Source organism: Pyrgilauda ruficollis, unplaced genomic scaffold, assembly GCF_017590135.1.
Source record: "Pyrgilauda ruficollis isolate IOZ18807 unplaced genomic scaffold, ASM1759013v1 scaffold283, whole genome shotgun sequence".
In the NCBI taxonomy this organism is placed as follows: Eukaryota; Metazoa; Chordata; class Aves; order Passeriformes; family Passeridae; genus Pyrgilauda; species Pyrgilauda ruficollis.
Genome location: NW_024524189.1, coordinates 47,738 through 63,570, shown reverse-complemented (window position 1 = coordinate 63,570; position 15,833 = coordinate 47,738). Strand labels below are relative to the sequence as shown.

General features: G+C 46.4%; 1 protein-coding gene across 4 annotated transcripts; it reads left to right on the top strand.

The window, feature by feature from the left end:
- Positions 1 to 47: 47 nt before the first annotated feature.
- On the top strand, positions 48 to 15,717 carry SERBP1 (SERPINE1 mRNA binding protein 1). 4 transcript variants are annotated; one of them, XM_041472199.1, is made up of 10 exons: positions 48 to 616; positions 3,571 to 3,733; positions 4,813 to 4,950; positions 5,099 to 5,170; positions 5,740 to 5,814; positions 7,518 to 7,695; positions 10,936 to 10,983; positions 13,342 to 13,515; positions 14,415 to 14,453; positions 15,287 to 15,717. In XM_041472199.1, exons 1-10 carry the CDS (start codon positions 256 to 258, stop codon positions 15,341 to 15,343), a joined length of 1,305 nt encoding a protein of 434 aa, XP_041328133.1. In that variant the 5' UTR covers positions 48 to 255; the 3' UTR covers positions 15,344 to 15,717. The 4 variants fall into 4 exon arrangements, with proteins under 4 accessions (XP_041328133.1, XP_041328132.1, XP_041328135.1 ...); XM_041472198.1 differs by having other exon boundaries at positions 5,075 to 5,170; XM_041472201.1 differs by lacking the exon at positions 10,936 to 10,983 and having other exon boundaries at positions 60 to 616; positions 5,075 to 5,170.
- Positions 15,718 to 15,833: the final 116 nt, after the last annotated feature.

Sequence of the window (15,833 nt, the reverse complement as noted above, 5' to 3'; positions counted from 1 at the left end):
GTCGACCCATTCCCCCCCGTTCTCCCCGATGGTAGAGCCCACGGCGGGAAACCCCGCGCCCGCCTCACACAATGCGCGCGCGGTTCGCGGCGCGGCCGCTGGCGGCGCTGCAGCGCCCGCCCCGTGGGGGTGCCCGGATGTGGCCGCGCCGGAAGAGAAGCGCGTCTCCTCAGGGCCCGCCATCTTGTGCGGCAGCGAGCAGGGCGCGGGGGGCCCGGTAGCATCCGCGCAGGATCCCGCCGACGGGGGCCCATCATGCCCGGACACCTGCAGGAGGGCTTCGGGTGCGTCGTCACCAACCGCTTCGATCAGCTCTTCGATGACGAGTCCGACCCCTTCGAGGTGCTGCGCGCGGCGGAGAGCCGGAGGAAGGAGAGCGGCGGCGGCGGCGGCGGGAGCCAAGCGGGCGGCGGGGCCCGCGGCCCGGCGGGCGCCCAGAGCGGCTCCTCGGGCGGGGCCGGCGGAGCAGGCCAGGCGGGCGGCGGCGCGGGCAGCGCGGCCAAGCAGCTGCGCAGGGAGTCGCAGAAGGAGCGCAAGAACCCGCTGCCGCCCTTCGCCGGCGGGGACCGCCGGGAGGATGGCGGGGGCCAGCCCGGAGCGCCGCTGCGGAAGGAGGGTGAGCGGGCCGGGGGGTCGGCGGGGAGGGGCGGCCCGGCCGCACGGAGAGGGCCCGGGCAGGGCCGAGCCGCACGTGGGGCCGCGCATGGCGGAGGCAAAATGGAGTCGGGCGTGCGGGGCGGCCGGAGCTGCCTCGGTGCCGGCGGGAGGGAGAGGGGATGGGAGATGGGAAATGCCGGCGGTGAAGAGGATCGTGGAGTGGCTCGTGTCGGAAGGGATCTGAAAGGCCATCCCGGTTCCATCCCTGCCACAGGGCACCTTCCACTGGCCCAGGCTGCTCCCAGCCCCGTCCAGCCTGGCCTTGGATACTGCCGGGGATCCAGGAGCAGCCACAGCTGCTCTGGGCACGCTGTACCACGGCCTTCTCACCCTCAGAGGGAACAGTTCCTGCCCAATGTCCCATCTAAACCGGCACGTGGAATCCTAGAATGGTTCGGGTTGGAAAGGCGCTTCTTGTTCACCCCCTGCCATGGGCAGGAACACCTCCCACTAGGCCAGGTTGCTCCGAGCCCCGTCCAGCCTTGTGTCTTGAACTTGACTCGTGTTTCAGGGACTCCGATGGATTTGACAGGATATCTGGAAGTTCCTGGGCTTTCCAAGATCTTTTTGGGTCATTTTCTAGGGGAACAGCATTGATAGCCATCTTGTTTTCATCTATATTTAAATAATCACTTACATGAATTCTTAGTTTCTCTAAATTTTTACGACATCTTACATGCAAAACTTCGGAAAACAAAAAAAAAAAAAAGAAATTCAAGTATAAAGAGACTGAAGAGCACGCTTTGGGAATTAGGAGGCCGGGGCCCCACATGGACAGGGAGGGATGTGGGCACATGGCGTCCCGTGCGGGCAGCAGCTCCACCGCGCCCAAACTTCAGCGCTCGGCAGGTGGGTCACAGCTCGGCTTCAAAGGAATCCTTGGGAAAAAAAACAAAACATCAGAGTGTGGTCACAGCAGGTGACGTGGGAGCAAGGGAATAACAGGTTAGCTGCAATTTTAACAAGCTTTTCACAGAGCAGGGTGCTACGTGAGAGCATCTTAGTGCTTCCTCATTTATGTTACAAAGTGGTTCTGATTCTCCACTGGTTTATGCTGCTAAAGAAAGAAATAATTTTAGTATGTTATTTGTTTTGGAAAGTGGGCGTTGTAAATGTTATTCGAAAGCACCTTGAGAAGACAAATTTAGAAACGATGTTAGAAGTGCTCTTAGCTTGTGGACCTGGTGCTCATTAAGGCCAGGAGTGTTTTCTGTCTGAGGGGTGCAGTGGTTTGCCGGGAGTCCCAGCTGGCCAGACCAGTGTCCTCTGGAAGCCTTAGCGAGGTGCAGGATTGCCCCACGAGGTAGCCTGGGACATGGCAGAGCCTTTGGCACCACAGGAGGGCTTTGGGCAGCCCGTCTTCACCTTCCGATTTTCACATCTTGTTTTCAAGAGCAGTGTGAAAAATAACTATTTTCGTGGTTTGTTATGGTAGTGAAACAGAGAAAGTCGGGGCTGCTGTTGTAGCAGTGTGGTAAACAAAGTCAATTTCCAGTTTGAAAATGTCTATTTTTGTGCGTGGCTGTTTTTGCAGTTCTGGCATCATAAAGGTGCTCGATGCCAGGGTTTGTTTCCTGTGTGAATGTATTTTAAGCTATTCCACTACTCCATAAGGCTGCAAGTGATTTGCCTGCTGAATTAGCAGTTCAAAGCTTGGTGATGCTGAGAAATAACTCGTATTTTGGGTTAGGCTTCAGCAGGAACCGGGTTTTTTCTGAGTGCAGGGCGTTGAACTCGAAATTCAAAAGCCGTGGCTGTTCCATTCCAGTTCTGCAGCATGCCTGCTCCTCTCCCTGCTTCTCCTGCTCCCACTGGAGAGTCCTTCTCCCAGTGCAGGCTGCTGGTTTAACCCCTTGTTTCCTCAGGGAGTCGGGAATGCTTAGGGAGCTCTGTGTGCCATGCAAACTTCATGTTAAACACAGCTTGGAAGGTGAGGGAGACATTGTTCATCTGGGTGTGTTGGCTTGGATATCATTACAACTGCAACTTCTGTAGCCCCACCCAAATTTGACATTGCTTGCTAGGCAGGAACTCAGTTCTTTAAAAAATAATTTAAAATCAGCTTTGAATTTAAAAGCTGGTTCGTTAATTTTGGAGCCAGTGTTTTGGCAAGAAAATGGTGTAAGAAAAGTGTTTGTCCTCATCTTTTAAAGAAGAGTAAACAAGGCCTTTCACATGAGTGGAAAAGAAAACTGTGTTAGATCTTTGAGAGGGCTTGGTAGGGAAGAGAATGCCCATGGGAGGTTTTTATTTGCAATAAAAACCCTTTTAGGAGGCCTAGGCAGGGAGAAAAGAGTGCTGGGCAGCTCGGTGGCACTGTGGACTCTTAAGCTGTTTTAAGAAGTGCACCAGAGGAGAATCTTTGTCAGGGAGTGTTGGACTGGGAGGATCCCTGTGGATGAGGACCCCAGCTAGTCACTGAGCAGTACCTGCAGGTGACACCGGTCCGGTACAGGTGGTGGCACTGCTGCCCACAAGAGTTTCCAAGAACAGAATCACAGGATCATTTAGGTTGGAAAACACCTCCAAGATCACAAGGTCCAGCTGTTAGAACAGCACAGCATTGACTGTCTTAGGGGCAGTGAGGTGATGCTCACTTCTTTTGGGTGTTTTTCAAATGAAACCCACTTGTTTTACCTGAAAAGCACCTTTCAGTGAAAAAAAATAGTAATAAAATCCTGCTTACCTTGATCTTTGTTTGAAAGTTGACCCTGTCGTTTCATTAGGGGTTACCTAAGTTTTCAGTCAAACCCAGTTTGAAATCCTGGGTAAAAAAGGGACTGAGAAGGGTCAGGTGGAAGTGGGGGTGCTCAGTTTGTGCAGCAATAAAACATCTCTTCCCACTTGTTTGGGGGTTGGTATCTGTCCCGGAGCACTCCACATTCCGTTGATGTGTCTGGCCTGATGTTTCAGGGATAAGGAGGATTGGCAGGAGGCCTGATCAGCAGCAGCAGCAGCAGCAGCAGGGCGAAGGCAAACCCATCGACAGGAGACCCGAGCGACGACCTCCCCGCGAGCGCCGCTTCGAGAAACCCGCCGAGGAGAAGGGCGAGGGAGGAGAGTTCTCTGTGGATAAGTAAGAGTTTTGTCTTGCTGAGAAACAGCTTTCCTAGCTTTGACAGGCAGGGCTGTCCTGCCTTCTGCTGCTCAGGTAAAAAAGCTGATTGAATCAAGATTGAATTCCTGCCATGCGGATGATAACAATTCTCTTTTCCATGGTTTTGTTTGCAAACTTAAGTTACAGGCTGGGAGCGATGTGCATGAACAGGTTCATAGGTGTAACGGAATTATGGTTTAAATCAAGATACCACCATATTTCTCTACATCCATGGCAAATAGCTCAGGAAGGGAAGCCAAGCATAGCTGTTTCCTGCAGGATGAGATTTGTTTGCTGTTACAGCTGTGGCTTTAATTTGCACAGCTGACTTAAAGCCAGCAAAAGTTTGTCCATGTAGGTGTTTGCACTCTTGCTGGAATGGCTTCAGGCCTGGAAGTGGTGAAGCCATCTTAGATCTCTGTGAAATTTAAACTGTCTTGAGTATTGTGAGGCAGACAGAATTTGAGTAATGTTCAAATATTAATGTTTTAATTGCCAAAGTTAAAATCCTTCTAAAAGTAAGTTGGATAAAAGTGAGTTTAGTTGAAGTTTTAGCATCAGTTAATTGTGTAAAGCAATACAAAGATTAAATTTTGGAATTAATGTCAGAAGACACAAACAACCAACAATCCCGAGTATTTGTTTCCAGATTCTAAAATCATGGAACCACAGAATGGTTTGTGTTGGAAGGGACCTTAAAGGTGATCTGGTTCCAGCCCTTACTATGGGCAGATACACCTTCCACTGTTCTAGGTTACTCCAAGCCCTTCCAACCTGGCCTGGGACACTTCCAGGGATGGGGGAGTGACTTTTTTGGAATTAGAGCCTGAACCCAGCTACAAACTAATTACCAAAGGAAAAACAAGTAAATAAAATTCTCAGAGAGGAAAAGAGCCATGAAACACGCTGTACATTTTTGGAGGCGAATCACTTGACCCAGCTTACAAACAGCAATTCCCAAAGCAAAACCAAGTAAATAAAAACCTCAGAGAGGACAAGAGCAGGAAATGCTGTGTGCTTTTGGAGCGGATCCCTGACGTGTGGCTGTTCCATGGCAGACCCATCCTGGAGCGACCCATGCGTGGACGTGGCGGCCTGGGCCGGGGCCGCGGCCGCGGGCGCGGGATGGGCCGAGGCGATGGCTTTGACTCTCGTGGCAAGCGGGAATTTGACAGACACAGCGGCAGCGATAGATCGTGAGTCTTCACCTTTTCCTGTCCCTTGTGGCTCTCCTCTACCGCTCTGCCCCCCCACCCCGTTTCAAATTGATCTTTTGAATTTCTGTGTCTGGACACTATAATGTTAACTCAGTTTTGTTAGTTCTGTTTCACATTCACATTTCAGCGGCCTAAAGCACGAGGACAAGCGCGGTGGCAGCGGATCGCACAACTGGGGAACCGTCAAAGACGAGCTAACGTTAGTATCCTGTCGCTCCTCAGAAAACCATTAGCACTATGTTAATCAGCCCTAATTATGGCTTGCAGAACATCCAGATTTAGCTGCCTTTTTGCCTTTGATCTCCATGGTTTTTGCCACGCTTCTGCAGAGTTTAAAACCCCAGCGATTTCTTGTAGCATAAGAATAGCTTCACTGTTCAGCCAGAGTTCTGGGGAAGTTTGGGAGGGAGGTCTTGTGCTCGTTTGGTAACAATTCTTGGTTAAAATGAAACTGTTCTACTTTTAGTAAATTTTGATGAGGATAAGCATGCATTTGTATTACAAAAATTCAGCTGTCCCACTGAAATCTGTTTTTAATGCCCAAATCCATTTTGTGTTGGGACAGTGGGAGCCTTTCAGGAGGGGTAGTAGGAAGCATTGGGGAAAACCATTAGTTAAGTGAAAAGCATGGAGTTTAAAAGGCACAGAGAGCACGAGTCCTTATTGAAAGAGTAAATCCACCGCAGATCTCGATTGTTAATCTTACACAGCTTTAAAGAGGGATGAAGTTGTAAAAAAGCCCCAACTCCCAACGTTATGTAATTGCAGTGAATTGGATCAGTCAGCTGTAACCGAGGAAACGCCAGAGGGAGAGGAGCATCCGCCTGCTGATTCTGAAAACAAGTGAGTACCACCCCTCTCCGTGCTCCTGAGCTGCTTCAGAGGTGCTGTTGTATTCCCTTTAACCTCTGCTATTCCCACTTCTGCTTGGCCAAACTCAGATTATCAGTAGATCATCCACAGTGCTGCTGAATGAGTCTCCTTAAAAATTTTGTGTCTGGAAATTGTTGTCTTTAAACCATTCCACAGTGTCCTGCAGGCTCTTTCAGATTTATTTATTAATAATAATTTCTAATATACTTTGTGTCTTGGGATTGCAACTTCAAATTCCAAACCCAAAAGCATCTGTGCTCAGACTAGGTAGAAAGCACCGAGCAAATGGGACAGAAGTGCCAGTGGAAGGCAACTTTTTAAACTTAATTTTCCAGAACAGCCTTGGAGGCTGTGTGACTGAACTGTAGGAGAAAGGTTGTATCTTTCATTCTCAGGCAATTTTCAAAGTTACCTGGCTCTCTTCCCATCTCATTTGGACACTGTTACAGAAAGAACCAGGCACTGGATGAATGAAAGAGTAACCAGAGAAGCAGAGGGAGCCTTACTGATACTGAGTTGATGTAAAAATACAATACAAATTTTTATGGTAGCCTAGTGTGACTAATGTTGTATTTTAATACAACATTAAAGGAGTAGGCTTTGTAGAGGACTCAAAAAATGGCAAACAGAATTTTGAAATATTTGTTCCTAATGATTCCTAATGTGTTTGCCATGGCTCGGTTGCCTTACTGAAAAGTTTCTCTATATAAAAAAGCATCTCCACATGGGAAACTTTTTAATTGTTTGGTTCTATGTGGATCTTTGCTCTCAGTGTTTCAGCAGAACTGTTGGATGTTTTACTGCAGTAGAATCTTTGGCTTGAACAAAACAATTTCTGATTACATCCCATGTCAAAAATCATTCTCTCCTGCACAGTGAGAAAAAGTTGAAATACAGTTATTTTGACATAAAACCTTTGCACTATTGTTCAAAATTAATGGCTGCCAAATGAAAACCTTTGAAATTGAGGCTTTCATGGTCTTTTTGCTGCATACACAGCATTGGTTTCCTATAAATCAGAAATTCAGTTGCATGAACACACTGAACAATGACCAGAGGCTTCCAGTATCTGGAATATGATCTGTTACTGAGCACTGTGCTTGTGTGTTTTATTTAAAAATAGCCTTTGGCACAAGGTACATGTGCTCTATCTCACAAATAAGGTGTGTGCTGTTACTTTTTCAAATTAGCTGGAAGTAAAACTTGTTTGAATATTTGTCTTTGATTCAAAAAAGGAAGCAAATTATCCAAAGCTGCTTAAATTCTGGTTTTTAAAATACTAAAAAGCTTGAAAGCTGTGGGAAGAACGAGTTCTCACTGCCTTGACTTGAATGATATGAGAGATGTATTTCAGAAAGGGGGGAAGGAGCTCCAAACAAGTCGTGCCAGAAGTTGGGCTTTCAGATTTGGAAATAAAATTGACAGTAATGTGGAGATTTGATGGCATGGGTCAGTTTTAATTTTAACATTTTGCTGTGCTCAGAGGTGGCTGGGTGTAATTTTTTTGGCACTCCCTCTAAAGGAGCTGAATTTTCTGTGGTGGAAGTGAGTGTTCGTATTTTCACCTCTTAACTGCTAAATCCTTGACAAAATTCAGCCAGCAAATGATTTTGGAATTGCATCCAGAGTGTAAATCCTTAGTTGTGACCATAATCTGCATGAATTGACCACAGAGAGAATGAGGTTGAAGAAGTCAAGGAAGAAGGCCCCAAGGAGATGACCCTGGATGAGTGGAAAGCCATTCAAAGCAAGGATCGTGCAAAAGTCGAGTTCAACATCCGCAAACCAAACGAGGGAGCTGATGGGCAGTGGAAAAAGGGATTTGTGCTCCACAAGTCAAAGAGTGAGGAGGTAAAGTGCCTTTCCATGCTTGGAGTGTCCACTTTGTAAAGGTTTTGTTGTTGATGAGCATTTTTTAGAGTGGAAGCTCCATTCTGGGAGATGCTGACCTGTAGTTGGAAGTTGAGAAAGTGGGAACAGCATTTTTTTAAATTTGAACTTCATTCTTGTTCATTTGAGCAACGTTCTTTTAGCAGCATTGAACTTCTGCAGGAGCACAAGTGGCCATTCTGACTGTGGCTGGGTTCAGGAGCTGAGCTGTGCCCTCAGCTTTGTAAGAATTGCCTCTTGGTGAGAGTTTTAGGGGAATGTTGTCAAGTTTGCTTTCTAAAAAAGGCAGCTTGTGTTATTTAGCATCTGTTCTGCAGTACACAGGTTCATGGTGCTTGCTAAGTGATGTCAGCTTGAAGGAAGACTGGTCATGCCTCAGAGACCTTAAACCCAAACTGTGCATCTGAAATTTGTGGTGTGGGTGTCTCCTCACTTAGTGCTGTGACACAGACAAGCTCTTGGGAAGGCAGTTGGAATGATTTATGTGCTCCAGTGACACTCAGCTTAGCTGCTGTAGAATTGTTTTAAATTTGTAGTTTCTCATTTCAGGCATTGCATAATGTTCATTATTCTGTTCCAAGAGTGGCAAGGGGGGATGCACCAGGGAGGGAAGTGCTGAGAGTTGGTTTTGTAATGCAGGGCTGTGCTAATCTTTGGTTCTAATCTTTGTTTTTAGCGCTCTGTAATATGTTAAGTAGCTCACTTAAGAGATTGGTGGCAGCAACTTTGTATACTGATGGTGCTGAGTCCTCTGAAGTGACTGGATAGTGTGTAATACTCTGCTTGCTCTCCTAAAATGTATTCCTGCTCTTCCACACCTTGCCGATTTCTGTCCTGGGAGCTGGGATGTAATCCAGGGTGGGGGGCACTGCTCAGTGCTGCAGTGAAAGTTCCATTTCTGCTCTGAGCTCCCAGCGAGGATGACTTGGTGACAGATCAGCCTGTCCTTGCTGTGTGGGGCAGGGCAGTTCTTGAAGTGACTGCATGGCTGTGTCCCCTCTGAGCTGTTCCCTGAAGTGTTCATTAAATGCTGCTTTCTCTGGCTTGGGAAGAACAGGGAATTTGAGTTGCATTTAATGTTGCTGTGTGATGAAAGAATGTATTAAGCAGAAGTATTTATGTACTTTACCAGGATTTACTGCACCTGTAGTTCTTTGAATTCCCTCAGTCTCTCTGAATCAGATTTATTTGACATTTGCTCATCTGAGGGCACTTTTTAAAATGTATGAGCATATATGATAGCAAAGATGATGCTGTTTGTGAGAGATTTAGAGGCTAGAAAGATCCTGACTGTATTTTCCTTTTGAAAACTGAATCAGTTAACTCAAAAAAAAAAAAAAGAGAAAAAAAAACCCAACAAACAACCAAGCAAAAAGCAATAACAAAAAAATCTGAACAAAACCTGTGAATAATCAAATTACTGCCATGGAAGACCCGACATAATTAGTAGATTGTTCTGTTTAAGAGGTGAACTTCTCAAATAAACAAGTTGGATATTTTTAGCACCATCACATAAGAAGGTAACAGCCTCTTGCTGCGTAAGCATGAAAGTGAGGTATTAACAAATCTGCCTTCAAATTGAGCTGCTTTTAGCCTGCTTTATTGTCCATCCAGCAGATGTGTCTCCCCATCTCCCTTCTTCATTGTTCCCTGATCCCATGGGAAGCAGTGTGGGGATTTTCTCTCAGGATTATAGGAGAATAGCTTTATAATACAGGCGTTAGGAAAGCTTCCACTGCAGCTCCTTTGTGAGCAGCTTTAGAAGGCAACATGTTTTAAAAAACCACCAATCACCTGCTGTTTCCTCTCTTTGTCCTCTTGGATGTACTTAGGAGTCAAGAAATTAAGGTTTCTCTGATTCTTATTGCTAAGAAGGAGACGATGTGTGGAAGTGATTTGGTTTAAGTTAAATTGTGGTTTTTAGCCCCAAATCTTCTGTACTCTTACGGCTGAAAAACCCTGTGTGCCCCAATAGATCTCTCAGAAATCTGAAGTGTTGTGATGAGCACCTGCATTCTTGTAGCTTGGGAACTCCTTGGAGAATGCCCCAGGAGTCTGGGAAAAGGGAGAATGAGGATCTGATGCTGCTCATCCTTGGGAAGGAGCTGTCCTCCTTTTCCTCCTGCTTGTCCTCCTGGCTGGGTGCTGAAATGCTCAGCCCTGCCTGAGGTCTGTCCTCCTGTTCCCCTTTACTCTGCAGGTACTGGTGGAATGGACTCTCAGTTCTGCCTCAGCTCTTGCTGCTGTAATCTGACATCCAGGGCCATCAGCAGCCCTGCTCCAAGGAGCCTCTTCCCAGGACACAGGGTTATGCCAACAAATTCCTCTTTTTCTCTGCAGCTGCTTTAGTGCCTTGAGTCTTCAGTTCCTACAAAAAACAGGAACGAGTTATATTGTGGACAGATCCTAAAATTCATCCCAAAAGTGGAATCCAGGACTCCTGGAAAAACTGATAGCCAGTAGATCCCTGTCCCTGCTGTGGCTCTTCAGATCTCCTCACTAATCCAGTCCCTTCCTTAGAGGAGGTTGCAGTGGGAGATTAGGAAGTGTATTTTGGAAAAGAACGATTCATCTCCTCAGAGTTGGGAGGAATGACTCTTGAATGAAGGCTCTGCAGGAGGATTTCCCTGAACAGTGATTCAGCCATCCCAGCTCTTCCATCTCCGTGCCTGATGTGTGGCCGTGCTGGAGACCAGCCTGCATGTGTGGTCTCTGCCAGGGCTTCCAGCAGCTCCTGGGCAACTTTCTGCTGTCCATCCACCTGAGCTTTTTGTTGGTGTCCATCCACCTGAGCTTTTTGTGGGCATCCACATCCATCCACCTGAGCTTTTTGGGTGATGTCTGTCTGAGCTTTGTTTTGGTGTCCACCTGAGCTGTTTTCTGGTGTCCATCCCTCTGAGCTGTTTTCTGGTGTCCATCCACCTGAGCTTTGTTTTGGTGTCCATCTGAGCTGTTTTTCGGTGTCCATCTGAGCTTTCTCTTGTCTCCACACTTGGCACATCCATCCTGTGCTGTCTCTGGCTGCTTGCACAGCTGCTCCCTCCTCCCAGTGCTGCTCCATGTGCTCAGTGCCATCTGTACCAGCAGCTCCTGTGACCTGATTACCTGTTGTTCCTGTATGTAGTTGAGTCTCATTTCTTCCTTTTGTTTTCTCCCTTTGTTCCTTTTGTCACTTTGGCGTGGACACACAACTGTCACCAGACAAAGGCGATGACAGAAATGCAGGGGAGTCTGCTGGATTCAAATGAGGTACTGACCCTTTCTCTGTCACTGGTGATACCTGGTGTTAACATCAGCCCCTTCAGCAGGGAACGTTTGGATATTAAAAACTCACCAAAAGAAAGGATTTTACTGAACGTGGAGCTTTTCTGTCCATGCCTGTTGTCTCAGTGTGAGCCGTCCAGCACCCAGCATGGTTGTAGTCCCCTTGCTCCTCATCCTGCTGATTTCAAACCTTATCATAAGAGCTTCTATCATGAGTATCTATTTTTTTTTGTTGCTGCTGTTTTTCCATCTCTCACTGTCTGCTTTGGTTCTCTTGGTAGTTTGTTCTTAATTTTTGACAGCCTTCCCCAAGACCCTTAAGTGCAGCACTACCTTCAAGAAGTGATCAGTTAGTAAATCAGAGCACTGTAGAGTCACCAATACATAGAAATTTAATGTTTCCCAGGATTTTTCAGGATAAGCAACTTGTTCAGCATGTCTGACTTATCACCCAGTGATGGAAGAGGCTGAGGAGAATGTGCCAAGTCTTTAGTTGGAGTTTTAAATGACCTTTAATTACTTTGGATAAAGGAATCGTAGGTTACGTAGGGAATTTGCAATTTGTTGGTTCAGCAGTTATACCAAAGTCAGATTGTGGAAATGCAGTCACTTCTGGTCAACTGCAGTGATTTGTTTTTAAATAAAAACAGCACAGGGGATGGAAATGAACAGAAATACTGCACAAATCCACTGATCCCACCACTCAGAAAAGGGAATTACCACATGGCTACCCCTGGCTGGAGATAGAATCTCAGTAGCCTGCAGTGATAAAAACTGCAGATAAAAAATGAAATAATAAGAAGGGAATTTAAGACATCTCTAAGAGATATTTTACAGAGTGTTAAGTTTGAGTAGTGCCATGTCAGGCTGAGGCGTGGCATACTTTTCTTTTGTTGAGACAAACTTCCTAAGTTTGGCAAAGAAATTTCTGAGGGAAGGAAAAATAAAATCAGGAATGAAGTAGGAACCAGCTGTTCTGTGGGATACATCCCAGTGGAATGTGTTGGAAATAAAGCAGCATGGAAGGGATATACTGAATCAAACTGGGGATGGAGGGAGAGGACAAAGGGGAGTGTCAGGGATAGATGGGATATTGGGAAGGACCCATGGAATCCCTGGCAGCAGCTTTGGCTCTAGCCCTCTCCATCCCTTGGCAGCCTTGTGAAGGCTCCACAAATGGTAATTAAAGATCACAGGGCTTAATTGCACAATGTGTTGCCTTTGAAAGTCCGAATGTTGTGTAACTACCGCAGAAAAGTCAGTTGGAGTTGGGAAGCTTGAACCTGCACGTGGCATTTGTGTAGGAAAACAGGAAATTGATGGGTGCTGTGCCAGGAGTTGGGGGATTGGAGGGAAGGAAAGTGTTGGATGTTGTCATGTTTCCAAAACACCATGGTTGAGCTGCAATAGGCAGGTTTTTGCATTCTTTGTATTATCCTGGATGCCAAAAACTGGCTTGCACGTGAAAAAAATATTTGTGTAAAATAGGAGAAATAACTGCTTTGAAAAGACCTGGTGGGGTTCAGAGTGTAACTGAAATTTTCCAAGGCTGCTGCTGTTGGTAACTCCTGGGAGCATCCCTTGCTCCTGCAGGTTCAGGTTTCACCAAATGCACTGGGAACAAACCAGTAAGGGAATATTATGGCAAAGGTGCTGAGATCCACATTTTCCAGTGTCACTGGTGAGACTGGTTGTGTTTTAGCTCCTCCAGCTCCTTGTGTTTGAGCTTTTTGTGCCTCATTTGCTGTTACAGGGAATGCAGAGCAGTGAGGGATTCTCAGTGTTTATCAAGGGCTAAAACAGAAAAAGTGTAAATCCTCAGGGAACAAAATCAGCCTGGGTGACCAAGAGTGGAAAAAGAATGGAAGGAATTGGTGGAACCAGGACACAAAACGAGAATTGCTACAACAGGAGAATCTGTACTGGCTTGGTAACAGTCAGTCTGGTCTGGGATTAAGGACATGTTGCTCTGATGGAATTTTGGGAAGGATTTCCCCTGGAAAGGGAGGTCAGGCATTGGAAGGAGCTGTCCAGAGAGGTTTGGGGTGCCCATCCCTGCGGGTGTCCAGGGAAGGACTGGACATGGGCTGGTCACAAGGAGGGGATTGGGCACAGGCTGGACTCAATCCTGCAGGACTTTTCCAACCTCAGTGATTTTGTGAGCTCATAAATTACCTTGGAAAGGCGAAATACTTTGGTTGCTAAGAAATTCCAAGTTTCCCGAGGGACAACCAGGAGTGCAGGATGGGTTGTGTGGCAGGGGCTGTGCTGGCCAGAGCCCATCTGCAGCGCTCAGGAGGATTTTGGTGCCGTTCCCTTGCTGATGAGAACTGCTGGTTGCAGGCTCACGCTGAGGACTCGGTCATGGATCACCACTTCCGCAAGCCCGCCAACGACATCACATCCCAGCTGGAGATCAACTTTGGAGACCTGGGCCGCCCCGGGCGCGGCGGCAGAGGGGGCCGGGGGGGCCGGGGCCGCGGGGGCAGGGCCAGCCGTGGAGGCAGGACTGACAAGGTGAGTGCCACCCCCTCTCACTTCCCACTCATTCCCACCCTTTGGCATCCTCCTTTTCCCGGGGGGAGATGCTCTGACAGCAAGAAGCGTGTTTTAAACCCAGGTGAAAATCCTGCTGAGCAGAGCTGACTTTAAACCAGGCTGTTAGGACAGAAGGGTGAAGGTTTGAGCAGTGCTGTCACCAAACACAAAAAAGGGAGGGTGGGTTTTAAAAAGTGTCTTTGTGTCTAAACCTGAAGAATGACTTTCCAGTGTGGACAGATCTGAATGTACCATGAGCTGCCTGAGGTGCTGCCAGAGCAGAACCACAAGTGCTGGTTATTTTCAGCCACAGCCAGGACACTCTGTGTGCATTGTGACCTGCTGGGGGTGAAGGACTGGTTGTACAGCTGCATGTCACATCTTGAACCTGAGGAATTCAGATTTTCCAGCTGGAAACAGGGCTCTTACTGGTCTTTCTCTAACCTCCAGTAATGTTTTTCCCTTCCTTGGTGCTAAGGCACCAGGGGAATACCCTGAAAAAATACTGATTGGGGTTTGGGAGACAATATGTGAAGTTGAAGCACTGCAGTGCAGCTACAGTGAAGATTTGATTTATTATGAATCATGTACTTGCCTTAAAGGCATCAGTCAGATTGTGAGCTCAGTCTGTGTGCTGTGGTTTTCTTCACACAGATTTGCTTGGTTTTGTCCCTTCTAGCAGACACAGACTTCACGAATTTTAGTTCATTAGTTGGGAAGCTCTCTCCTGACAACAGTATCGGGATATTTTAAGGAATTGAAATGAAACAGTGGTGGTTTAGTCTGAGTTGTTTCACTAATACCCTTCAAGAATGCTGCCATAAAGTAATTCCAAGCTTTCCCACACCTGACTTTGTGTTGCTTTTGTTTCCTTGCAGTTGGTCAAGGAGTTTGATGTGATCCACACGCCCAACCAGGTGGGTGAGCTCTGCATGAGCATTCCCTGGGATCAGGGACCAAAACTTCCCTCCTTTTTCTGGCTGTTCCTGCTCTTGTGTGCTGAGCAACTGGAGGTGCTGAGCCTGTAGCTTAAGCCCTGCTGTTACTTTTTAATTCTGGTTTGTGGCCTGTGGAGTCTTAGGCAAGGCAGAGACTCTGCAGCTACAGGTGTTGATGCAACTCTCATTTTAAATATATTTGTTGATAAATTAATACCATGAAGTTCCACTATCTTGGCTCCTCCCATTCTTCTCCAAAGACCAAGTGAAGAGTATGAAATTCTTAATTTCTGCTCTGGTTTTTAGATGTGGTGTAGAGCCTTTCAAAAATCTCTGTTGGAAACTACTGAGGAGATCCTTGGCTAATGCATGAATTTTTAGGGCTAAAAATTTGGCACAAAAATTACTTTAATCAACATCTGGTTTCTGAGTGGGAAAAACTAAACATGAAAAACTTAATTTGTGCTCCAGAAAGGGCTGTTTCTGTAACATTTCAGTTGTGTCCCTCAGTGAGGATTGGTCCACAGGGAAGGATCAGCCCATGGCAGGAGGTTGGAATTCCGTGATCTTTGAGGTCCCTTCCAACCCAGACCATTCTGAGATCTGTTTAAAAAGACAATTGTGCAGTAATGATGCAGTAATTTGCCTACAGTTCCTTTCCAGATTAAAAAAAAAAACCCGTGTGAGAGGCTTTGTAATCTTTGGAATAAATAAAAAAAGGGTTGTTTTTGTAGTGATTCCTCCAGCCCCGAGGTGCTGCCACCTCTGCCTGCAGGCAATAACTCTGTGATGTTTTGATGTTTCTCTTTCAGTCAAGTGCTTCTGCTCCTGACGTAGATGACCCAGAGGCTTTCCCAGCTCTGTCCTAAACTGGATGTCATAAAGCCAACCCTGCCCTGGTCGGGCCTTCCTCTCCGAGGCTTGCATGCTTAAGGATCCTAAAACAACTAAGAAATTGAAAAAAAAAACAAAACAAAAAAAAAAAAAAAAAAAAGAGACTGTCATTCATACCATTCACACCTAAAGACTGAATTTTATCTGTTTTGAAAATGAACTTCTCTCGCTACACAGAAGCAACAATATGGTAGTCAAGTTTTGTATTTAGAAATGTAATGGTAGCAGGGTGTTTTCATAATTTTTTCAGAGATTATGCATTCTTCATGGATACTTTTTTGTATTGCTGCTTGAAAATATGCGTTTCCAAACTTGAAATATAGGTGTGAACAGTGTGTACCAGTTAAAAGCTTTCCCTTCATTTGTGTTCTTTTTTTTTTTTTTTTAATTTAAAGTCAGGATTTTAGACTTTCCCCCTTCCCCCCCCCAAACTCCAAATTAGGTTTTAAGTATTGCACACTACTT

What these genes read in the sequence shown, in the direction of transcription:
- SERBP1 (XM_041472198.1), top strand. Translation starts at nt 256, where the DNA reads ATGCCCGGACACCTGCAGGAGGGCTTCGGGTGCGTCGTCACCAACCGC. An exon ending in ACCGTCAAAGACGAGCTAAC is followed by an intron (nt 5,171 to 5,739) that starts GTTAGTATCCTG and finishes ATGTAATTGCAG; the next exon opens with TGAATTGGATCAGTCAGCTG. An exon ending in TGATCCACACGCCCAACCAG is followed by an intron (nt 14,454 to 15,286) that starts GTGGGTGAGCTC and finishes TTTCTCTTTCAG; the next exon opens with TCAAGTGCTTCTGCTCCTGA.